The 25,473-nt window shown below is 43.8% G+C and overlaps 1 protein-coding gene across 1 annotated transcript in view; it reads right to left on the bottom strand.

Annotated features, from left to right (window-relative positions):
• The window catches only part of dnah10 (dynein axonemal heavy chain 10), an 81,694-nt gene that overhangs the window by 43,693 nt on the left and 12,528 nt on the right, over positions 1 to 25,473 (bottom strand). Inside the window, exons 12-34 of the mRNA XM_079567784.1 lie at positions 23,848 to 24,030; positions 21,749 to 21,956; positions 20,831 to 20,987; positions 20,147 to 20,352; positions 18,749 to 19,025; positions 17,791 to 17,955; positions 17,357 to 17,473; positions 16,590 to 16,692; positions 16,350 to 16,528; positions 15,242 to 15,453; positions 14,779 to 14,935; positions 13,989 to 14,222; positions 12,129 to 12,251; positions 11,827 to 12,060; positions 11,512 to 11,735; positions 9,937 to 10,206; positions 7,281 to 7,464; positions 6,525 to 6,659; positions 4,502 to 4,654; positions 3,054 to 3,242; positions 2,646 to 2,792; positions 2,305 to 2,496; positions 1,025 to 1,143 (exon numbers count right to left, since the gene is read on the bottom strand). Of these exons, the coding sequence (XP_079423910.1) occupies positions 1,025 to 1,143; positions 2,305 to 2,496; positions 2,646 to 2,792; positions 3,054 to 3,242; positions 4,502 to 4,654; positions 6,525 to 6,659; positions 7,281 to 7,464; positions 9,937 to 10,206; positions 11,512 to 11,735; positions 11,827 to 12,060; positions 12,129 to 12,251; positions 13,989 to 14,222; positions 14,779 to 14,935; positions 15,242 to 15,453; positions 16,350 to 16,528; positions 16,590 to 16,692; positions 17,357 to 17,473; positions 17,791 to 17,955; positions 18,749 to 19,025; positions 20,147 to 20,352; positions 20,831 to 20,987; positions 21,749 to 21,956; positions 23,848 to 24,030 (4,168 nt within the window). The remainder of the gene's footprint in view (positions 1 to 1,024; positions 1,144 to 2,304; positions 2,497 to 2,645; positions 2,793 to 3,053; positions 3,243 to 4,501; positions 4,655 to 6,524; positions 6,660 to 7,280; positions 7,465 to 9,936; positions 10,207 to 11,511; positions 11,736 to 11,826; positions 12,061 to 12,128; positions 12,252 to 13,988; positions 14,223 to 14,778; positions 14,936 to 15,241; positions 15,454 to 16,349; positions 16,529 to 16,589; positions 16,693 to 17,356; positions 17,474 to 17,790; positions 17,956 to 18,748; positions 19,026 to 20,146; positions 20,353 to 20,830; positions 20,988 to 21,748; positions 21,957 to 23,847; positions 24,031 to 25,473) is intronic.

Raw genomic sequence — 25,473 nt, 5'->3', positions numbered from 1 at the left:
AATCACCCAAAGTGCGCGTAGCGCACATAAAACGAGCGCGAAGCACTCCCCTCCTCTCAAACACTCACTCACTTGTCATGCACGTCTCGTGCACATACATATATAATGCAAAAATCAACATTGTAATTGTACAGAGCCCACAAAAGTCAATGGGCGACTGGTCACCAGGACCTCTACCATGAGGTAGGAATGCGCGAGCACTTTCCGAAAATATATAGTTTATGGTACCCGCGTAAGCGGAAACACTGTTTTCGTGTGAGAATATTATTAGGCCCGAGCGCCATCAGGGCTGGCGAAGGGCCTCTTGTAATCGTATAGAGTGCGCGTTCCGTGCACGTGCACATGTATCAGAAAAATAACATTGTAATTGGACAGATTCCAATGTTTTGTCAGATTCCAATGTTTTCACAAATGGCCTCTCAGTTGCGGCCTTGTCATGACCACGCCCAATAATGAAATGATGATTTTGAAAGCCACATGGGTTTGGGACATTTTGGCCAAAATTGGAGACTTTCCATTGAAAACTCGGGGATCAGGGGCCAGAAGTTCAAGAGGTACGATTTTGAAGGTTTGAGGTTCGGGCCAAGATGGCCGACTTCCTGTAGCATTTAGGGCGGGGTCATAATATCATTTTTTACATGTCCTGACGTGGTCTATGTCCCTGAACAATGTCAATTTTGTACGATTGTTTTTCTCATTGATTCAATGTAAACTGCCTGTTTGAGGGGGCACCACTGAGCCATCTTTTATAATTTTCTCTCGCGGACCCCCCCCAAAATTAGAGCTCGCGGAGCACTACTGTCTGACCCCTTTTACTTGTGTATTGGTTCACGTTTGCTATGTGAATTCTTGCGTTTTCGTCCCCCGTTATTGATTTTAATTAGTCCCTCGCGGGACACTGCGTGTCCGTTGCTCGGGCCTAATTAAAATGAGTTATACCTTGCAGCATTATTGTTCTCTTACTGAAGTAGGAGAACAAGTAAACAGGTGTGTGTAAACTGGTACAATCAGGGTTCAAAAGTACCTTGTCTGTGCCTGGCATAAGGTGCTGATGACCACAGACTTGCCTCCGCCTGTAGGACCCACCACCATGGTCGTGTGCCTGGTCATCATGGTCTCGTACATTTGCACCACTTTGTCCACCTTAAAGACAACAGGGCAAAGCAACCTACCAGTCAGGACCACAGTCAACAAAGTCAGCTAAAGATCTTACTTAGTCCACCTGACCCCTAACCCTCAGTCATTGTAGTGCCACACAATACAGCAGATTATCACAGTCATTCTGTTGATTCAGAAACACCGCTCACTATTTTCTCCAATGTGGCCGACGCTAGAGATGGAATTGTTGAACTTTTAGCGAAATTAATAATAAACTGGAGCTACAGCAGCTCTGAGACTTTAACAAAGACACACATCAGTGTTTCTAAACACCCAGGATTAAAATCTTATTTCAGTGGCTAGATGTGTGCTGGGAATGTGTTTGGGCCTTGATGATGCCCTGAGCATACCCTCCGGAGAAAGCTAATGCTACAAGCTAAAGCTCCGACCGATCAAGTGAAAACGATAAATATTAGGGCTGGGACGGTCCACTTTTGTCACCATGCGATACATATCACGATACCCAGGGGCCGATCCGATATGTATTGCGATACAGTAAATAATTATAACAAGTGATATGTTTGATACCTTAAAATGTGTAAAATGTTCTGTGTTCAAAGTTTATAAACCACATGCCATTTGACATTTACTGAAGTGTTAAGAGTGTGTGATAGAAAATGCCTCCAAACACAAATATTGAAAATATTGCGATGATTGTTAAAGTGTCATCTATATAAAGAACCATTTAACAATGATCACACACTGAGCCGGACATGACGCATTTGTGGTCTATCGCAGACTTTTCATCAACAATGACCTGTTAGATCGTTGATTCCGTATGAGAGAAAAGCTGTGCGTTCTTTGTAAAATTGGCATGTCTCTGTTGTAAGCCAAGCTTTATATTAAATGCACATTTATACTTTTGCTGTTTCTTTCATTCCGTGTCACTTATGGCGAATGACATGTGTTGCTGTATGCTAATCAGAAGTGTTGCAGTTCATAATTCTTGATTATTAATATCCAATGCATTATTAGCTCTAAAAGTGCTTTCCCAATTTTATAATTGCGCTACATCGAACTGAAAACGGTTAAAGTTATCTCTAACGCAACTTTGAAATATTTTTCTGTACAAGAACTTTCTCAATTTGAATGCCCCTGTCCTGTGGTGAACTCTGCTGAGGCCCTGTGCTGCCACGGCGCCCTCACCTGGTCAGGCAGCAGTACGTATCGGTTGTCCTGTAGGGTTAGCTCCACTGCATCGTTGAAGTCGGGGTAACGGACACGAGGACAGTCCAGACCAGGGAACAGATCTCCGATCAGCCCCAGGAACAGAGGCACGTCTTCAAACACGAACTTCGGCAGGTTCATGTCCCGCAGTGCACGCATCAGCACCACGTCCTACACACACAATATATTTGTGTTGCCATACATGTGTCAGGATGGGTCAGAAGCAGAGGACGCATACAACATTTTTGCATGTTACATGATCTAGAATCTGATGCAGATTCAGAATATGGTGTTGGTCTGTGTATTTAAGAACAGAGAACCTCGTTTAGATGTGGGGAGCCTCTCTTCAGCTCTCCTGCCATCACCAGCACCGACTTCAGCGCCCTCAGCCCAAAATCGTAGTGCGACTGCTTGGACAGCTGCTCCCGGGACAGTTTGTACAGCACCGTCATCTTCTTAGCCAGGACCTGAGCGTGAACAAGGAGAGAGCGAGCATGTTCAGAGTGGAGGGAGAGGATCTACAGAGGAGCAACACTCAGAGAGCAGGCTCGCAGGTAATGAGATAATTCATCAAATTGAGCCAAAGCAAGACTAAAATTTAACTAAATTAGGAAAATCATGATTTGGCTGTCAACAGTAAAAAAATTGCAATGTATTATGGCTTCTTGCGATAACTGTAGTTTGCTGAGCCTCAGCTCAGGGGGGAGAGGAGGACAGGGTTGGAGCACCTTAGCCATGAGGAAGCCCTCGGAGAAGAGCATGATCTCACAGATCTGCTCCAGGTCCGGCACGATGACCACCACAGGCCTGAACAGGGCTTTGACGGACTCAGGGAGCTCCGTGCGCCCGGCGTACCCAGGGTTCATAGTGATGAAGATGCCCATGCGGCTGTCCAGACTGATCTCCAGTCCCTCAAACTGCACACACACACACAAACACCAGTACTGCTGTTAAACCCACAATATGGAATAACTGTTCAAATGTAATAAAAGGCTCACTTCATTGTGCAATAAAATTCATGTAGGAACAATTGTCTCATTTTGAGATGATTAATGATCTATTTAATGTACGGTAATACTTCATAAATACAGACAGCATCTTTGAAGTTGCCCATATATGGTCATGTTCAAAGCAGCCAGAGGGGGAAAACAAAGAGACTCAAAAATCTGAAATTTCTCCCATTTCTCCCCACCATTACTTTAACAAATGCTGAATTATGAATATACTACAAAAAGCTACAGAGCCCATAAAAATGGACAATGCTAACCAGGAAGCTATGTTAGCTTCATACTACATATGCTAACATTAGCAACAAGTGCTGTTTTTCACTTCTACTGAACAACATGCTGAGAAAAAGCATCCATGTGGATCCGATTTAGACTTTATTTGTGTGTGATACATATGTTTATAGTCCACCAGAAACCGGTTAAAAAGAGTGAAGAATTGTGATTCCATGAGAGGTTTTCTTCCACCGGCTGGGTCACGCCCCCTTGTATGACACGTTGCAGAGTTTCTAAAACATTTCAAACCCTTCCAATCATTTGTTACACTTTTATAAACATCTAAATAGTGACTACAATTAAAACTCAGACCATGTATATGTGCTAGACCCTTAAGCTGGGTGTACACTGCACGATTTTGGCCGTCGGCGACGACACTCGTTGAGAAGAAAATCTTAGGTTGTACAGGCAGTGTCAGGCAGTGTCTGATATTTTGGAAGGCTAGTCTCAGAGTGAGTGAGTGACGAGACAAGATCGATGCCAGAGTCATAAACAACAGAGGCCAGGCAATGAGCGGGTCTGACTCCGCAGTTTCTGGCACTTTTCCACAAAAATAAACCCCGCTAGCATGTGGCCCTTGCCCCAGCTAAACACACACGCTGCACACGTACAATTGTCTCTTTGAACCATCGCACGGTGGAGAGGAGCAGCTCATGATTTTACAATCCCCATGTCGTGGTGTACACCCACCATAAAGGACAACGATGGTGTCTGTTATAATAATCTGCTTATAATGGATTAACAGTGGTTGGTAAGAAATGTATAAATGTTTCATAAATATTAAATGTATTTACAAATGCCTTACAACATGTTTTATGTGCAGTTTGAACACTTGAGCACTGCCAATAAAAGACATGTAGCATGGCCCTCAGGATCTCTAGAGGAGTGTGGATTACCTGGAAGCGTTGGAGGTGCAGCATGAGCGCCTTGCGGATGGTCTGGATCTGAGAGGAGATGACTGAGAGCACGGAGGCGTCGATGCGGTTGAACTCATCGAAACAGCCCCAGGCCCCGCACTGAGCCAGGCCCGACAGGATCTTACCCACCGCCTGAGACAGACACACACATGAGGTATGGAGCACTCACTTCTCCACTAACACTTAAAAACCTCTGCAACCACAAGTACACTTTGCACTTTACAGGTTGACCACCTTGTTACACCTTGTTACACCTTGTACACCTTGTACATCTTGTACACCTTGTACACCTTGTACACCTTGTACACCTTGTACACTCCGCTGTGCGTCGTTCATTATAACCGTCTAATGCACGGCACGGAGTTGTTTAATCTGCTTATACCATGGTCCCACAAACTTAACATTTATAATGATTTACTAATTTCACTATGACTACCGGGACTATTTTATGTGGGTTATTAGCCGGTCACTGAAGGCCCGTCTCAGAGCGAGCCAGTCTCCGCAGCTATTACGAGGATCTCAGTCAGGTTCAACATCAGCAACATCAGCACAGAATCACGACACAACAGGACTAACCCGGCACTTTTCCGTGGAAGTAAACACCGATATGCGGCACTCGTGGGCAGGAGTTATTTCACTTTTACGCTGTTTAACCTGAAGCTAGCTAGATAGCTCAACGAGCTCAACTGTTTATGGAAACAGCTGCGGTGGAGTCCGCTTACACCTGGGCCCCACGAACTGAAACTATTATGTTTGACTTTACTAATACAGACAAATATGCTTAAAGGGATATTTCATGATTTTTGACATAGGGCCTCATTTCCTAGTTACCCAGAGTGTTGCTGGTACCTGGAGATATTTTTTTTTTGTAATTCATGCAGTTCTTATGTTTGAAGAGTTTCGTGGCGCTAGGCTAGTGCAAGGCTAGCGTTTTTCTACGATGTCAGCCAGGCTGCATTAAAAACAGTCTTACCCACTCCACAGTGCACCTGAGGCAAATCATTTATAACGCCAGACTAACCATATACATGTCTGGTGTTATAAGTGATTTGCCTCAGGTGCTCTGTGGAGCGGGTCAGACTGTTTTTAATGCAGGCTAGCTGACATCGTAGAAATGTGTTAGCCTTGCACTAGCCTAGCGCCACGAAACTCTTCAAATATAAGAACTGCATGAATTACAAAAAAATATCTCCACGTGCCAGCAACACTCTGGATAACTAGGAAATGATGCCCTATGTCAAAAATCCTGAAATATCCCTTTAAATGCTGGGATCATTTTATGTACACCTGAAAATTATGAATAGCGCCTTAACCGTTTTCAATAGAAATGGAAAGTTCATATTTTATTAATAGTAGGCTAACCTAGCTGCTCACTCTCCTCTATTTCCCATTTATCAAACGTTTTGTTTTGGCCAAAAGCGTTGAAATGAACCACAAAATCCATCTCATACGTTCCTGTCAGTCACTAATTACGCGTTTATCTGATTCAGCTGTGCTATGCGTTGCTATGGCGATGCCCACAGCGGAGTGATATCCCAGTGATTTAACTACCGGACTACGTGTGCGGTTATACCAAAATAATGCACCAGCCAATCAGAATCGAGTATTCACCCAGACCATGGTATAATCTAAATTATAACCAGCTTGTTTTATGCTTTTGTGACTGGCGTTCTCATACTTGTATAATTTGAACTTTGGACACCAATGAATGAAACAAAAATGTGAAGAATGTTTACAGACGATATCTATTTGACCAAATGGACCAAGACAGGTGTCCAGAAAATACCTCCAGGGAAGAATGCTTGTGACCATTTCTGATAAATGTTGGAAAATACATAGGAGTTTCATGAATGTTATACTGTTATGTATGTAGTTTGAGAGTGGAGAGGGATGCAGACAAACTATGCAGGATTATTGAAACACGCATATACAAAACAACACTGCGCATGAAGACACACTGATAATGCATTTCTTTAAGAATACGATGAGTTCCTGATCTGACCTTGTAGTCCATGCCCTCTCCGCAGTTAGTGACCACACAGAGCAGCCCCAGAGCCTTGGCCAGGTCTTTGGTAGACTCAGTTTTTCCAGTCCCTGCTGGTCCGGCCGGTGCTCCACCCAGGAACATGGACAGGGCCTGTGTGCACATCATGTCCATACAACAATTCAGGCGAGGAATTTGGAGGCATTAGAGATGGCTCAGTGTGGGCATGTTCAAGCATTTAGTCAGTTTCCAAGCCTAATGCCTAAGTCTTGCCCTTTTTTTTTAAATCATTCTACACTCTGATGGATCTTCAAATAGTGCTTTGCTCTGGACCAATCAGACGACTTGTTACAACCATAAAAGCACTTAGGCGTTCTCTGGGAATGTTTTTTTCCCTCTATATTCCTGAAAACCTTCAACTATGACTTACTTAAAGGAATAGTTCACCGTTTTTCCATACTGAGATATGTTCTTACCTGAACCTAAATGAGTTGATGTGTACCTGTCTGGTCTTTGTGGGTGCCTTCAGTCACGCAAAACGACCAAAGATGTTGTCAGGATTTGGTCTCTCCCAATGTATTCCTGTAGCTCCAAACGGGGGTGAAGTTGGAAGCTACCACGCTCCTCCAAGTGCACGCACAAAGACCAGACAGGTACGCATCAACTCGTCTAAGCTCAGGTAAGAACATATCTCAGTATGGAAAAACTGTGAACTATTCCTTTAAGGCAGTTCTACTTGGAGGCTGACTGTACATTTTCACAGCACAAAAGGACCTGAGTGAGGGTGAGGTAGATGCGGTCGGTCAGCGGGGTGATGACCAGGCGTCCGTTCAGACCCATGTATTCATATCCATAAGAGAAGGAGGCGCTGCACTGACGCACAAACAGGTCGTCATGCTCCTTCATCCAGTAGAACTTTAGCTGACACTCCCACTCAAACTCCCGGGCGTCCATGATGCTGAGGACAAAGTTACACAGGCACATGTTTGTCTTAGTGAGTACATCGACTGGTTTCAATAGACTCTCCTTAATTCCTTTGTTTCTATTATGGTGCAGGTAGATACTAAATCTGTTTAAGTTCACTTTTATTCAGCATTTCTAACTCATTACCCAGACCTTTATTGGCTAAATTAAAATCTCACATATTGTTGCTGATTTGGAAAGGTACAGTCTCCTCTCCACATTGGAACAAACCTGAAACAACCAATCCATCCAAAAATGAGAACAATATAGCAGAGGCGCGTCCAGACTTTTTTTCTGGGGTGGAACCTCAAGGGGGTGAGGGGGCACTGGTAATAGATTAATGCGTTAAATATCAGGTTGTTTTACAGCTTTAGGTCTATTTTAAAGAATTGTATGTGCTGAACACTTGCAAACAAAATGGGTCAGCATTAATTTAAAAAAAAAAGTAACATTAATTGTGTCAGCTTGCACTGAAGCATTAATATTAAACATTTTGTTTTGTATTCTACTTTGGTAAAGATTCCAGTCTTAACAATCAGTGATTGGCAGCATAATAGAAGATCTTCTGATCTTGTGGGTGGGAGAGGGGTGTGCTGATGTTGCACACTGATGTAGAGGAAACACTGCTACAAATATTCGGTAACGCTTTATATCAAAGTGTGCTCATTAAGTTTTAATAAGGTATTAATAAGCATTTATAATATGCTTGTAAAGTATTAACACACTGCTTAGTATATTTCTATCTGTTAACATACAAATAGGCCATTAAGAATACACTTATTCATAGCCAACCCTTAACCTAACCCGACCTAACCCTGACCTTAACCCTTACTCTAACCCTAAAATGATTACTAATGCTTATTAATACTTAATGAGTACACCTTAATCGAAAGCCAAACCCAGAAATCACGTACACATGCCACTGATATATAACAACCATTCATTTCCTTTTCAAACATCAAAATGTATGAAATAATTTTGGTGCCTCATTAAATTAGGAGGAGCGGAGGGAGCTGCGCAGGAGGATGGAAAGAGGACCAGTGCAGGATCCAACGCTCTGAAACGGACAAACCCAGGAGGCATTGCACTACAACTATACAACTGTACAACTATACAACTGTACAACTATACAACTGTACTATGACATATAAAGCGCTTACTCAAAGGATAGACCAGTGTTTCTCAAACTTTTTACACCGCCTTCAAAAAAAGTTGACCTTCCAAGCACCACCCAGCCTCGTTCAAGATCTAATCAAAACTGCGTCTAAAAAGGATGTGATATTGACATAAAGTGGAATAAATGATGTCCAAACTGGTGTAGACATGACTCAACCAGAAAAAATCTCACAAAGTAAATGCTACGAAGTGGAATTTACCCTAATTCAAATGAATCAAGTCTAAAATGACAGATGACTGAGTACCACCTGAAGAACACAATTACCCCCGTTGGACATGGACTACGGCTCGAGAACCACTGGGATGGAGCACTGTTGGAAGGGTATCTAAAATAAATATATAACTACAACTAGTGCTGTCCGTCGGTTAAAATATTTAATGGTGATTAATCTGATGATTGTCATAGTTAACTCACAATTAATCACATATTTTCATCTATTCTAAATGTCCCGTGAACTTTCATTGTAATACTCTTTTCAACATGGAAAAGTGGATAGGCTTGCTTTGTGCTGTACCAGTGAGTCTTCCTGAGTCTTGACCAGTTGAAGGCAGTTGCAGAGCTGCGACACATCATTAATGTGGGCGGCAGAAAAATGCAACAAAACCTCAGTCGCAGGAAATCATGGTGTGTCAAATTTTGAACGCACAGGAGAAGTGTGGGTGATTTTACCAACCCAAAATGGACACACAGAACGCAGCAGCTAATGACAGAGAGGAGAAAAACACCTTATCTCCTCCCTTTTCACTTTCACTCTGCAATCACAGCCCTACACAGACCACGCCAAACAGCACAACATTATATCACCAAATGTTCACAAGAACCACCTTTTCCAGCTACATTCCAACCACAAACAGAGTTTAGCGGCTCTGAATGAGTTTGGAGTCAGACTCTATTCAGCTGCTTCTCTCACTGTCTCCTCCGTCTCGGGGCTGATGTCCACCTCCTTTTCTTACTATATCCACTTAACTATGTCCCACTATTTCGTGTCGACTTTTATTTCCATTTGACAGAACGATAAACAAGTTCAGAAAGACTCAGACCTGCAGCACTGAACTGTGTTGTGCTGACAGTGTTCAAATGACACTACTGACTAGTCACACGTGTTTCCCACGCTCAGAGAGGCATATCTTTACGGGTCAGTTTTTCAGTTTTTTTTAACCTGCGCAATTTAAAAAAAAGATGCTGTGATAAGTGATTTGTGTTAACACGTTAATTTTTGACATATTTAAACATAGGTCAAAGGTGACTTTAGCTCCTGTTCAGAGCCTCGTTCGTCTCCACGGCTGTTACCTGTGGAAGACGAAGCTGTCGGTGATGTCTCGGGCGTGCACGTCGATGATCAGCACCGTGTTGAGTTTGCGGCGGTCGTTCTTCTTCATGGGCTGAGTGATGCGTGTCACCAGCTGGTCGATCTGCCCGTGGAGCTTCTTGGCGTAGTTCTTGAGCGCGTCCTTCTCTCCCGCCTGCACCTGCGTGAAGATGTCCTCCACTTCCCACGTCCACCACACCTGGCTCGCGGCCAGCACCACCATGCCCTGGTACTGCAGCATCCAGTCCACCCTGGCACACAACAAGCACCCACAGTGAAGGCAGCGACCATGAAGGCAGTGCTACACAGGGATAAATACATCAATATAACATTGTTCTCACCATATTTGGTGAGTTACAATATATCGGACACACAGTATAACGGACATCACTGAGGTCTTCTATCTACAGCTAAAATTAAAAATGCATGGGAAATTAAAGTTCAATTTTCGTTATTTCCCTAATTAAGATACATTTTTGCCTCGTCTTGAGTCTGATGTATATATTTTTAAGTTTTGTTTTAAAAAAGAAATTGTGGTGAAAAACGAATAGGTAGCATTCACGTGACATCACAACATTCTAAAGAGCCTATAGTTTAATGTGTGACATTATGACATCACCACATTCTAAATCGTGAACGGCACCTATTGCTCGCAATTTGTTACAGTTACCGCATTAAGGACACTTTTTTAACAATGACATTTCTATGACATTACTGGACTGGAACATGTAGGGGAGGAAAATACATAATTTAACATTTTTAAACTCTGTATAGTCCCTTTAAATAGTGACCTAACGTTTGTAGTAAACATGCTGAAAACCCTAATGAATAATAAAAGACATTTATTCAGGTGCTAAATAGTGAGAGCAAGCTGAAAAATAAAATATACTGTTTTGTGGCCATGCTGCACCAAATTTACCATTTGAAATTGCCTGTATTAGAGCCCCAAATAAACGACAGAATGCTACTTGTTTTGCACATGAGCAAACGTTTGGTAAATGACCTCCTTTGTTTCAAGAGCCTTGGTTAGCTTAGAAATGATTCATGTTCCTTATCCACTCACTTTTCAAAGAAACGAGGTTAACCAGAGTGCATCCTCTACCAAAAAACAAGAAAACCAAGTACTTTTAATTAATTACTTTAAAAGGAATAGGTCACAGTTTTTACATACTGAGATATGTTCTTGCTTGAGCTTAGACAAGTAACTATCTGGTCTTTGTGCATGCTCACAGTCACGCACAACGACCAAAGATGTTGTTAGCATTTGGCCTCTCCCAGTATATTCCTGTAGCTCTAAACGGGGTGAAGTTAGAAGCGACCAGCTCTTCCACAGACCAGACAGGTATGTATCAACTGTTCCTTTAAGGCGAGACACTGTATATATAGGGAAAATCTCAACATTGACCACTGCATAAAAAATGTAAGTTTTCACCTGCCGTGTCTGGCCTGAAGTACCAAAGGTATGGGTTTTCTTTTTGAAGTACACAGAAGCTATTGTGACAGCACTCACTCCTGCTCTGCACGGACCTGGCAGGAGGGCTTTGAAGTGCACGTACCGGCTGCGGTCCGCACAGTAGAAGAAGATGGCCTCTTTGGTGATGAGGCGATTGGTTCTCTTCATCTCCAGCAGCACTGCAGTCATCCACTCCTCCACACGCCCCTGCACCGGGACAGGCTGCTTCAGCACCATCATCTCTCCCTCCGCAGACACCATGGCTGAAACCACAGTCTCGCCATCACTTTCCCCCTCGAACTGGAGCGACGCAATGTTGTCGTACATCTGGGACACATAATAGAGAGACATTGTGTGAATGTGGATAGATCTTCAAGAGATGATGAATGAATATGTGTATTTAATACTGTGCGTGTACCTTGATCATGTGCTCCTGTACACAGCTGGGGTCGCTGCTGCCCAGGATGCTGAGCAGCTCGTCGTCAGAGATGAAGAAGAAGCGGGGGAAGGCGTTGCGTTTTGAGTCGAGGTAGTCATTCAGGCTCTTCTGACACTTCTCCATCCCGTCACTCAGACCCTGCAGCTCAGCCAGACGATTGGCCACAAGGCAGCGGCGCTTGATGTTGGGGTCCTTCACCGCGTCACTCATGATCTGCAGAGAAGTGCTTCTTCAGAGTGTACAGAGGACACAGAACTCCTGTCCATACAAACAACACCCACCGCTTTGAACTTCTTATCGATGTTGTCGAACTTCTTGGCCTCCTCGGGCAGCTGTGAGCGGATGTCTCCTCCGATAAAGATGCTCTCCAGGTACATCCACTTCCTCTGCACCAGCAACCACACCTGCGAGCACACACACAAGAGCATGTACCCCATTTGTCCACACAAGACCCTGCACCTCGTTTGAAGCAGAGTGAAGAACATTTTGCTTCCTTGCTGTAAACTGCGTTCATTGACAGTCGCGAAAAGTAGCACCAATGCTAAAAATGAACTTGGCTAGTTGTTCATAGCATTCTGGAGCTGGTACAGGTCCACGTTGCTCCGTAAAGCAAGTAAACGTGCAACAGAAACACATCCATAGAAGAATGGGATGGATTAGGATTAAAGTTAGCTCTCCAGTTACAAATAGGTTTGGACAACTAACAATTTAACAAACTATCAAAATTGAATTGCGATTCTCTAACTCTGTCATTAAATCTATCCCTTGACCTAACCCTCACTTCCTTCTTGAAAAATGCCCCCCTTCCCCATTATACTGTTAAAGTCAAATCTGCTGCCTGGCCCCAGCCTGGGTGTGCCCGTGGTCAATCTAGACCCCCTCAGTTAAAGGAACAGGCCACCGTTTTTACATACTGACATATGTTCTTACCTGAGCTTCGACGAGTTGATGCTTAACTGTCTGGTCTTTGTGTGTGCCCTCAGTCACGTAAAAAAAAAACAAAGATGTTGCTCGTATTTAGCCTCTCCTCCTCTCCTCTATGGGGGGAATATAGAAGCGACCAAGCTCTCACGTTTTCCCTATTTGAATACAGTTACGTGAGTAGTCCAAGTATAGTCACGCAAAATTAAACGTATTCAAAGTGGATAAAAAGGGGTACTATATTGTAAGGCGTAATAACACCTTAGGAGAACTTCGACGACAGTAAAGTGAAGATACTGCGCAGACGTGGAAGTGCTCCTAAGGTGTTATTAAGGCGTAACCGTGTTTAAATAGCGGAAATGTGAAAGAGCTTGGTTGCTTCTAACGTCACCCCCGTTTGGTCCCATAGAGGAGAGGAGGAGAAGCTAAATGCTAACAACATCTTTGCTCAGATAAGAACATCTAATTATGCAACAACGATGGCCTATTCCTTTAAGCTGGATCAAATCTCTAGCCAAATTTGGCCGAATCACGTGCCTGGTCACGTGTGCGATGCATTGTCCTGGCGTTCATTGGCCTGCTGCAACATGTGCACCAGGAGCGCATATGCTTGTGCAGTGAGAAGTCTTGCAGCTCCTTTACACTTCTCAAAATGGATAATTTAGTATATCAGATGTGGACAGTTGGACCCTCTTTCTGTAAAGTGTAATGTGTGATATTTGATGCTAAGATGAGTTTTGATGAGAGTTCTCCCTGTGCAAACAGGTGACTGCAGTGTTGGGGCTGTTGTGGTTGTAGTAGTGTTGTTGTGATTGTGCTCAGTTGTGCACCTCGTGTCAAATTAAATCTTCCATTCTACAGGCCGGGTTTAGTTCTGGATTAGTCCTAGTTCAGACGATTTAGTGTAGATCTGGATTTAGTTTAGTTCTGTCACACACTTTTATCTTGTTCATCACTTCGTACCAGGAAACACAGAAAAGTGTTTGGCCACATCAGTACAGTACAGATATTTTTTTCTTTTTACTGGAGTGTTTACTTGACTGCCATGATTGTTTTGGACTTCAAACGCACTGTGTCACATCCGTGTTTCTCTGAGTGGTTCTCTACAAGCGCTCCACTCAGCGCTTGTTAATTCATGCAGCTCAAATGAGGGGTCCAGACTGTCTCCCCGTGTATCTTTTACATGGAGGAAGACTCGTCCCTGAGCGGAGCAGATGTACCTCGATGGTCTCACTGATGAGCGACAGATTCTTCTCCCACTGCTGGATGGTGGTGAGAAAGGGCCCGACGAAGCGGCTCCCTGCCATGCTCTGTAGGTTCATGCTGTCGTTGTCCACGCTGAGCAGCACGTCATCCACCGTGCCGATGATCGTGCCCCGTTCCTTGGTGCCTTTGAAGTATGGCTGGACAGTGAAGACCATGCTCTCCCAGGTCTCCACCACCTCCTTCACTCCCTGCACACACACACCAAACACTGGGGTTTCAAAATGACAACCTCTTAACCTCCGCCTCAGAGTCAGAGCAGGGGTGACCAAGCTCCAGCCTGAGGACAAGTGGCTGAATAAGCACAACTTGGCTAATCATCTGAGCCGCAATAGGCTCAGATGGTTAGTGTCTTTAAACAACCTGGCATGAGAGTGGACATATCATCCGTGACTGAAGGAAAGCAACATTTTATGTTAAATTTCATATTATATGTTTAAAAAATGTAAATGTTGTCAATAAAAAAAGACGCCATGAGTGACAATAACATGACACTAGATATAGTTATACAATAAAAAGGCTGAGGGCACAGTGCACTAGTCTGTGAGAGACACCTGAAGAAAGAAGTCATGGAACTTGACCCTGAAGTGGACAGGACTGTTGTAGATGTAATAGTCACAAGCATGCGTGTGTTCTCATCAGCAGCTTAAGGCAATTCAAGATCAGTTGTAGTTCTAGTGAATTTTTGAAAAGAGCACATCCTACACACATTACCCTGGTGGTCGTGGTTGTCCATGGACGCCTTACCTTCTCGATGCTGAGCTCCTTGACGGCAGATGTCACGATGTCTCCGATCACATTGCCGTACTTGTGAAGCTCCATGGCAAACATGTTCTCCAGAGTGAAGCTCTCAGGGTTCATCTCAAAACTGGTTCCTGTCCGCTCCATCAGCTCCTTCCAGTGTCTGACGGCAACAAGAATCATCACATTATGTGTACTGTATTGTTTTTAGATATTGTAGATTTCTTTGCCCTTGTTGTCCCGAGTTATTCCTATAAACACATTCAAATCCAGTGGCCCAACTGATTAGGGCAGCACAGTATTTGAAAAATATCAAACTTTATGGACATTGTGATTAGATTTTACTCCCAGTGAATGCCTTTCAACTCCTACTTGTTTATCTACTTCCACATGAGTAAAATGATTATTAATGTAACTCTTCATTGAGTCTATATGTTATCTTTTACATTGGATTGGACGGTGCACAGACCTGTCCCTCAGGGCTTCGTTCTTTAGGTCCAGCAGCAGTGGCAGAGACTCTTTAAACTCTTTCATGCGTGCGTCCAGGAAGAAGGAGACGGGCAGCGCGCGCACGTCTTTGGGCAGCTGCCTCAGCCGCTTCAAGAAGCCGTCGATGCCCTCCTGAAGGAGCTGAAGGTTCAGATCCACCCACAAAGTCTGGGACCACCGGGCCTTAGCCTCCTGTGACACAAAGCAAGATACCACAGGTCAAATGTCTCGCACTTTAACCCTCAGGCTCTTGGCACCGTTGTTGGCTTTGAGGGGTCCTTTGTTGTTCATTGTTGTAACTTTGGGGTTTCTTGTGCTAGGGTGAAGATATCTGACAAAGGTGCGCCTTATGAAATGTGTTACAAGATACAAGTGCAATTGAAAATAAATACATCATTTACCCTGTGCAGGAGAAATGCTCACACTCTCACATTGTTGACCCCATTGACTACAAAATGTTTCAAATGTCATGTTGTTTTTGATCTGTGTTTAACCTAGAAACTTGTCTTGATGAGCATTTTTACTATACAGTAATTGACAAATTATATTATATTTTGATCAGTTTACTTTACAGTTACAGGGAATCCAATTTCATGAAAAATCACAAGAAACAATAAACATACTTGCATTGTTTTGTTTTTTAACAGTGCATTTTTTTCCTACACGCTGGCATTTGGAGAGTTAAAACTAGGGCTGGGAAATGCTTACAATGCACTGCAAGGGAAGGCTGCACAGACGGGGAACAGGGCTTGTATAAGATTAACTGCAATTCAATATTAGGAATAATTGTGATTAAAATTCTGTAGATATCCGATAAATTAGTTAACACAAACTAAGTTCTTCATTTTTAACATTTAGAGGTTTGTTAAAGAGGGCCTGAAGGTTAAAAGTGAACTTATCCTGCATAAGTGGGGCTTGAAAACATTCTTATGGATACATCAGCATTGATATTTTATGATCTGGGAGAAGTGGGCCCCATTGACATGCCTTTTTTATGTTTTGTTATGTTATGAGTTCACAAGAATCTGCTCAGATTAAAATGAAAGAAGAAGAAATCGCTCTCTGGTGCCCCCCACAGCAGCACAGACCTTCTGGGCTCTGTAGATGTCATAGATGAGTCGGAGTCCGCGCATGTCCTTCTGCATGCTGACCTCCTCCGGGTACAGCGTCACCGGCAGGTCCAGCAGCTTCTCCGCACTGGTCAGTTCCTGACGCTGGGACACCAGCTGGGACAGCTCACTCTCATAGCTGTCCATGATGGTCAGACCTGTGGACAGACCGGACTTTAGGCTGCGGAGGAACCCATCATCAGCTGTGTCAGAAAGTACCTCTCTCCAGGTTGTCGCCCACAGCTCCAGGCCCGTGCATGTTGAAGCTCTCAGCGAAGATCATCACCTCCTGCTTAAACTCGTCGATTTTTCCTTTGGTGCTCTGAAGGACAACAGAACAATGATGTTATTGTCACAGTGTGCACAATGTGTCAGCTCTGCATGACGCTCAAACAGGTCACGATGAAAGGGAGAAAACATTTTACAAACATTCTCAATTGTAGGTTTTGCTTCCAAGCCAGTAATTCTGTTTATGTTAGGACATTATTTTCTTACATAGCATTTGAGTTACAGAGTTCATTTTGGGCTTTACATGAAGCAAATAAATTGGAGATTTGTACTTTACACGTGAACAGTTATTTGATTCAATCAGGAGAAAATGCAACAAAATCATCTGAAGAGAAAGTGTTTTTTTGTCCTTCAAAGATCTGAGTATCCTGTCACAAAACATGTGTCTATTTTATTCATTTGTTTATTTGTTTAGTCAAGGTAGTGCATGTTAATGAACACACATGGGTATAAACATCATCTGAACTGAGAGTGAAGCAGATCCTAAAAAAAAAAAAAAAAGAAAACTTCTGTAAGGACACCAGACTACATGATCAGGCTAATTAAACCTACCACCCTTAATCAATCCTCTTTTCACTTTTAGTACATTTTCTGAACTAGACAGTTTGAATGTGTGGGGCATAAATCCATCCAGCTCTTTTGCCCTTCTGTTCTAAAAACCAGTCCACACAATCTCAGCAGGTTAGGAGGAGCTTTACCTCGGTGAAGGACGTCTTCACTGTGGTGAGACTGCGATCCACTCTTCGGGCTTCAGAGAACAGATCCGCCCAGAACTGGGAGATACTGGCCGCCAGCTGCTCCTCCCCCTCTGGAACCTGTGTACATTGTATTAGTACATTTGTACTTAAATATTCAGTGCACCCCTTCGGAGAATGTTACAGTAAAAGCAGTACTTTGTGGAAAAAACAAGACTTTGTGCTGTCTGGATATGGTCAGCTCTATTTGTCTCACTAACAGTTTTAGGGATACACAATATTAAACACCAAAAAAGCAACAGTATACCACCAAATCACTGAGGGATTCTACAGGTGGCAGCAAGTACAATTTAAAGCTTTTTAATCGTGAAACTGAAACTGACCATAACCCTCTGGTAGACTAGTTCTGAGTAGTACTTGTTCTGAGTCTATATCACCTGGATGTTGTACATGCGCAGGGTGCGGTAGCGCTCCTGGATGTCGCGCCGCCTCATCTCCACGTGCAGGGACAGCTCGGAGAAGCGGATCTCTGAGATGGTCCCCAGCACACACTTGAGCTCGTCGAATGAGTCCGGGCTCTGCTGCAGGTTCTCCGACAGCGTCTGGGAGGAGACGGGAACCACATGACCATCACAAGGTCCAAAAGAGGAAGGAACTTTACAGGAGCGTCCAGAAAGGCTCCACACTTCACTGCTCTCAAGAAACTGGTATATTTTATCGAAGTAAGTAATTATATTTTTACTCCCCCCAACACTGCTCCTAACCCTTATGTACAGTAGCTAGCACGGCAAGAGTTATGGAAAACTAAGTGTTTTCTATGTTCTGAAAGAGTTGCACAATCACAAAGTAAACATGCTCAACGTTAACTTCAAGAAAGAATTCTTTATGATCATCTGATGTTTGAAACGTTGGCCGTCTACAACAAAAAACTCCAGTTGCGCTGATCTAGTGGACTGGTTGATCATCTACATCAGTGGTGCCCGAAGTGCGGCCTGGGGGCCAAATACGGCCCTCAGAGCAATTTTTGGTGAATTCCTGGCTTCTCGTTGAATTAGAACATTTTATTGTTAGAACGAGCTGGCATTATTGTTCCAAGCCTAAATAAAGGTGTGGGGCTCTGTTGAACTTCTGCTAAATGCAAATAGATGGAATTTTTCACTACATTTAGCAGTGATCACCGGCCCTTCACGCTGTATAAGCTTATGTGGCCTTCCATGAAAGAAGTTCGGACAGCCCTGATCTACATCAACATAGGGAGTAACCAACGTGTTGTGGTATTTTTGTGTAGTATGCATTTTGTCAGCTTCCATGATAAATATTAGCCACAATATTATCATATTATATATAATTAGATGGTCAGCCCTCGACTACAGCCTGGAAAGTGATGGTCTGTACCGTGAGCTGCTCTCTAAGGCTGAAGAGGTCCTCCCGGGCTGATGTGTTGAGCAGGTTCCCCAGAGAGGAGATCCAGGTCTGGGCTGCCTCCATGGCTGAGTGGGCCAAGAGCTCCAGGTTCAGGTGGATGCTGTGGTCCACAGTGAACAGAGCCTCCTGGGCCAACTCCTGACGCATGCCGGCGAAATACTGCAGCTTCTCATCGTACTTCACCACGCTGGGCCTCCGAGCGGCAAACTTCTCATTCACGATGCTTTGGTTCTCCTCCCACAGCCGCCTGCAGCAAAGGGGAAAGGACCACATTGTACACAAAGCTTAAGGATCGGCCAAAAGTTGATTCAGACTGACAACCTGACTAAAGGAGATGTGGAAAGCTCACTCAACTTCACACAATCAAAATCCCCCCCCCCAAAAAAAAAACATACAGAAGGAGTGAGATTGGACCACAGCTAACTATTTAGACTTTGTCCACCCACGCTTTCATTGTAAACAACAGGAAAATAAGGTAAATGCACAATGAAAGTTATTGATGTTGTTGATCACGCTCAATTTAGATCACCTTTGTGCCGAGGATCTCGAGCGACTTCCCCAGTTGGGAACGCACGGGAACGCTCACTCAACTCTCACTTCCCTGAGACATCACATCTCGGGAAACGAGCTCCACAGTGCACATGAACGCACCAATCCACCACCATTTGGACAAAATGCCCTGATGTATAAAGTGCTCTTCTCAAAAACCTGACATGAGATCTCCACACATTCGGTCATTCAGCTTCATCCTAATCGCTGTTTAAATAGCCGGATAACCAAATTGGAAGTTTCAATACATCGAGGTACGAAAATATTGCGATAAACGATATTATTGAGGACCTTTTAAGGCCACAGAAACTAACTTTAAAGCTTAAAAATGTCAGTAAAGCTTTATTCGAAAAGGATTTAATCTTAAACTATCCCATATTAAATTGAAACACAGTTGACTTAGGGTAAAAAATAAACAAACAAAAATGCAAATAAATGAACTGCAGAACTTTTTCCCCCCGCAACCCTTGAACGCCTCACTCCCACAGCCTCTCAGTGCTGCTGTAATCATGCTCCTTGTACATGTTGGATTATTAAACAGATACTATTTCATGAGGATTAGGTCACTCACATGTTTATCAGTTCACAAACTTCTCCCATAATGCTAAACTGTTAGCTGCTACATTTGCGATCTCTGAGTCTACACGTGCTTGTGTTTATATGGTGCGGGGGCATGTGGGGGTGAGGGGTGAGTTCACTGATGTTTGAGAGTAGGTCAGCCATGCCAGTCCGGCAAAATGGGGTGGCTTAGAGTAGCATTAACCAAAGTGTGCTGATCAGACTCTTTTAGTAGCCGAGTCTCTGCAGGGGAAGGTTTACCTGTAGCGTTTCCAGTGGCTGAGCTGTCTCTCCAGGCAGAAGAGCAGTCTCTGGATGTTCTCGGACACACTCATGGCGATCTCGTTGATCTGCGGGTGCTGGACCACGTCGCTGTAGAAGTTAAAGGTGAGCATCTCGTTCTCGTCTCCTCCGACGGCCTGAGGGGGACACTCGAGGCACGTGCCACGCATCCAGCGCACAAAATGCTGACAGAAAAAAGTCTCTGTTACAACCGGGTTAAAGGCAACTAACCGGAGGTGGGTAGTAAGATTTAAATTACATATCACAATATCACATGATCCAAAATTTGGGTTGGCGGGCCCAGCCTGTGTCCCACAACCTTCCTCGTCTCACTATATTTTGTCAATGTCAAGTTCAACTATATCTAAATAGCACATTTATAACCCAGAGTGCCTCACATGCAAGGAAACAACGTTAGAAAACACAGGAACAATATAAGAAAAATATTTTTTTTAAAGAATCAAATGTAAACGCCACAAATCAGACATGCAACTCAACTTGAATTGAACACCGATCAGTTTTAAATCATTCTAAAGATGGAGCAGCTCTAATGCTCGGCGGAAGGCTGTTCTAGATCAAAAGCTCCATCTCCTCGTGCTTCTTCACCAGGACCCGGACGTGTTCACGAGCAGCTGATTGGCCGACGTCCCACAGGAGCCTTACCTTGGTGCTGTCCACGCAGTCCTGCACACACTGCATGATGAGCCAGTAGATCTCGTTGCGCAGAGGCTGGATGACGATTTTGGGAGAGGACAGGATGGCGTCAATTTGGAACAGAGGAGCGTCCCCCATGAGCGCAGTGTTGAAGGAGTAGAGGTTCCTGATAGCAGAGGAAAGCGCGCCGTGACTTTAATACAACATGAGTTACCTTTTGAAGCTACTGCACTTCTGGCAGTTGTTTTTATCACACATTACTTCTACACTAGAGTAATATTATTTTGGAAGCTACAGCACTCTCACTTGAGTAAAAAAAAAGATTACTCTTCCCACTGTGACTAAATATGTGACAAAAGCTTCAAGTGGAAAAAAAAATCCTTTCAATTTGAATTAAACGTAAACTTTAACCCATTGTTATGGCGCATTGCAACTATTTGAATTTTCTTGTGATTTTATATTGTGATATTGGTTTCAGATTTTATGCTGATGTTACAACTTTGTATCAGTATCGGCGAGTACCTAACCCAAACCTATCCGACACCATACAAAGCTTTTGTAAAAGAGGACCCAGTACAGAAGCAGCCACAGCCGCTTACTGTGCAGTGGCCAGTGCTCTCATCAGTTAAACACTGGCTGCAGGGGCTTATACAGCATGTACAACCGTGCTACCACTTTAATACCTTCATTAAATCTTTATAGTGGAAGCAGAACATAAGAAGCAGCATATGTCACAGTGCAGCACTGTGTTAATAATGAGTTATGCTTCTGGGCCTGGTTTTACTAACACGCTGTGGTGTTGGACAGGTACTTGGTATCAGCAACTACTCTGAGGTCAAGAGTCAGATCAGATTGGTAAAAACGATATTGGAACAACACTAAATTCCAAAGTGGACCTGGGGCATGGGCAGATCAGAGGGACTTTACCTGAGCACCATTTTGATGAGAGAGTCCAGGACCCGGCGCTCCCAGGCGGCGTAGTACTCTGCCATGCACTTGGCCCTGCCGCTGCTGCTCCCCAGGATCAGCTGCTCTGTTTTGGTGATGAGAGGCCCGATATCTGCGTACTTCCGGGTCAGTGTGCTCACCGTCTTAGCCCGCTCATGGCTTATATGCTCACAGAAATGCTTCACACCTGCAGCAAGAGAAAACCCGCAGGAGCATCAGCCAGTCGGTCAAAAGTGTTCAAATAGGTCGGGATACCCTACCCTAATTTAATTTCATTGTTATTTTAAGTGTCAGTGGACATTTTAGGATCATTTGGACCAAGACTGAACCTCAGGTCATCTTTTACCTTTTAGGGGTAGGGCTGGACGATGGGGCAAAAAAATCAATCGATTGATTTATTTTTTCTCATTGATCGATCTTGATTCTAATTTATTTCTAAATGCTTTCAAATGCTTTCCTTCAGTTTAATTTAAAACACACAGGGCCAGATCTTGTGACTGGCGCAGTCTGTGCGCAACTCTAAACGCAATGTGGTGCACGCGGGATCTTGCATGTGGCGCAGGTTTTGCGCAACCTGCACCACTAGGGAGAGGGCGTTATTTATAAAAAAGAGGCCGACTGAGGCGTGGTTTATTACAAGCAGCACAATTGAAAACAAAAGCGAAATTGCCTTGAAAAGTCTGTTTGAGCGTAGGTTACGCACGGGCTTACTTTGATACTGTAGATCAACGCGCACACCCCTAACACCAAAACAACAACAGTTTTCCATAAATCAACCACACATGCCTTCAAGTGCCACAACACCAGGTCTAATCTGTGTTTTAAGGAGACTTTTCCATCGTGTGTCAGTGTTTACCTCCTGGTGATGCTCCTTGTGTAGCCACAGCTCAGTCCAAAAGAAAGAAGCACGTTTTACAGGGCGCATAGCAACTTTTTTTTTTTTTTCCAATTCAGCCGCTCCAAGAATCCTGCAGCTGTAGCTCAAATGTTCCAATACGCTACAGTTTTCTTGCAACTACTGCATGACTCTGCAACTCCTCCGCAGCCGATATGACAGTTTCTGATCAATTAAATCCTGTACATTTCGTAACTTTGCGCATTTGAACGGTGTCCAACGCTGAGGCTGCTGCCTCTCTTTCCCCGCCCGCTCGTCTTGGATCTGCAGCGAGTGGCTGCAGCAGCGGAGGGACAGTTTTATTTCTTTAATCTTTATTAAATATTGCGCGCTGCATCACGCATGTTACGCGTTTACAGGAGACCCCCCCCCCACAACCCACCGCCTTCCGCAGGTCTGGGGAAAGCATGGGGAGGGGGCGGCACCACAACATCACAATGCGAGTCTGTCCCCCCCTCCTGTCCTGCCCACTTTTTGCGCCAGGTATGACACTGAAGATTGCAAGGAGCGCCACCCGTCTGCGTCCTCGTCTTCTCTACAGCCTGCGCTATGAACCACAAGATCTGGCCCACAATCTTTCATTGCCTCGTCAAAATTGCAAAACAAGCTGCTGTTTCTGCCAAAGAAATGGGAGTTTATAACCAGACGATTATAAACTCCCATGACAATTATTGAGATTGACCAAAGTAGAGATTGTGATTTTGATAAAATTTCGATCAATTGTCCAGCCCTACTTCATAGCCATTTCAAAAGCAGTTTTTACAACAGAGCGCAGCAGTTCACTGGCCCCGAGGGAGCGCACCTTTAAGGCTACCTCACAAGTTTGGGGGAATTATCGCCCGGAAATGGTAAATGGTCTCAACTTTTAAACGCTTTCACCCAAAGCACTTTACATCAAGGAACCAGTCACCCACTCACACTCTCATTCACACACCGCTGTACGCTGACACCAGAGGCAAGGGAGGTGAAATGTCTTGCTCAAGGACACAACGACAATGTGCACCTGCAGGAGCCTGATAATGAGACGAGCAGGGACACCACAATGAATCGTGACCCCTAATGTTGAGAACCAATGAGTTAGAATTCTTAATCAACCTTCAGTACACATTTGAACTCATCCTGACAGCCTGTTCCTTCAGAACCCGTTAGCAGAGGACCATGTTCATACATAAGACTGTGTTACCTAAGAGCTCGGAGCTACTCAGCATCTCTTGCGTCTTGCTGTGCTGGGGGAACTTGATGAGGTTGCCGTTTTCCAGCGACTGCAGCTTGGCCTCGATGTCTCTCTCGTTCTTCAGGATCTGACTGACCACAGACTCGAACTTGGAAACAGCCTGGACGCCTCGTCTGATGAAACCCGAGATTCCTAAAAACAAAACATTGCTATTTACTATATTATTTAGAGCAGGGGTCCTCAAACTTTTTTCTCTGGGGGCCACATTATCGTTCCTGACTGTGACGGGGGGCCGGGCCGGGTTGGCTACAACATAGAATTGTATGACCCAGACCAAAATGCAGCAGGCCTCATTGTGAAGTAGAGATTACTAGCTTGGCACAGTCATACCCCACTACTATATCCACAAGAGACTTACTTTTTTTATTACATACTCAGGGATTTGTGCTCTGCAAGTCAGGGGCCGGTTTAAATCATCATCATCGGGCCAAAGGACACAAAATTAACTGGTTCCGTGACCCACTTTTGGTCAAGTGGGTCACTGTTTTACATCATCATTTTCGTATTTTGAATTAACTTATAAAGTTAACGTTTTTGAGCTATGTCATCAGTTTCCAATACATTCCGATTTAATGCCAGTTTGAAACCAATTCAATGCTTTGTAATGTCATTTATAGCCTTGATTTTGGCTCAATTAAATTAATGACTTTAATCAGTTAATGTCTGAAATGAATATCTGTCTACATGCATTTATTTTTCTGAAGATACTGTATATCTAGCAGCATAGAGGTTAAGGTTAAGGTATACTTTATTATAGTGTTGTCGCAATACTAAAATTTAAAGGGACTATATGGAGTTTAAACATTTTCAAATGATGTATTTTCCTCCCCCTACATGTTTCAGCCATGTCCTAATGTGTAGAATAAGCCCAGACCTGTTCACCACAACTGCCTCTAAAATCCTTAAGCTTAAAGAGGGGGTATTATGCTTGTTTTCAATCACATAGCACCAGTCTATAGCACACTACAATGATGATGCAACCTTCTGTTGGTCTGTAAATGCAGTAAATTAGAATAACTGCCTTGTATAAAATTGCTCTCTCAAAATGGCTGTAGTGAATGTCTTGAAATAGGCCTCTGTCTCTTTAAGAACCTCTGACCCTTTCCGGCACGCCCCCTCCACACGCTGTCTGTGGCATCAGTGGGGAGGGGGTTCTACTGAGGAGCAGTGGTTGGTTACTCGGCTGGTGATGAAAGCTCAGAGGCGTCTCCAGGAGGTGGGGGCGTTCCTAGGAGGACTCAGGCAAAGCTATCCCTAAAATGGCTGCCATCAAAGTTTTTACAGATTACTCAAAAATACGTGAATGTGCCAAGGCAACACTTCAGGCATGTTTTTAATGAGGGAGTGACATAATAACATGATGTAGAGCTTGAAAAAGTCAATTTTGCTTAATACCCCCCATTCAATATAGAAGGTGCAGTTACACGTATCACCTTCGGTGGCAGTAGTGAGTAAAATGGCCAACTTGCATCTAGATCCTTTAAAACTCAATTTCGACATTGGAAAATAAAACTTCAGCCTTGATACCAATTTTGATACCACGGCAAAAAAAAACAATAACTTTTAAATATACAC

This window comes from Gobius niger, assembly GCF_951799975.1.
Source record: "Gobius niger genome assembly, chromosome: 12".
NCBI classification, from domain to species: Eukaryota; Metazoa; Chordata; class Actinopteri; order Gobiiformes; family Gobiidae; genus Gobius; species Gobius niger.
Note: the sequence above shows the minus strand (reverse complement) of the source record. Positions and strands in the feature narration are given on the sequence as shown.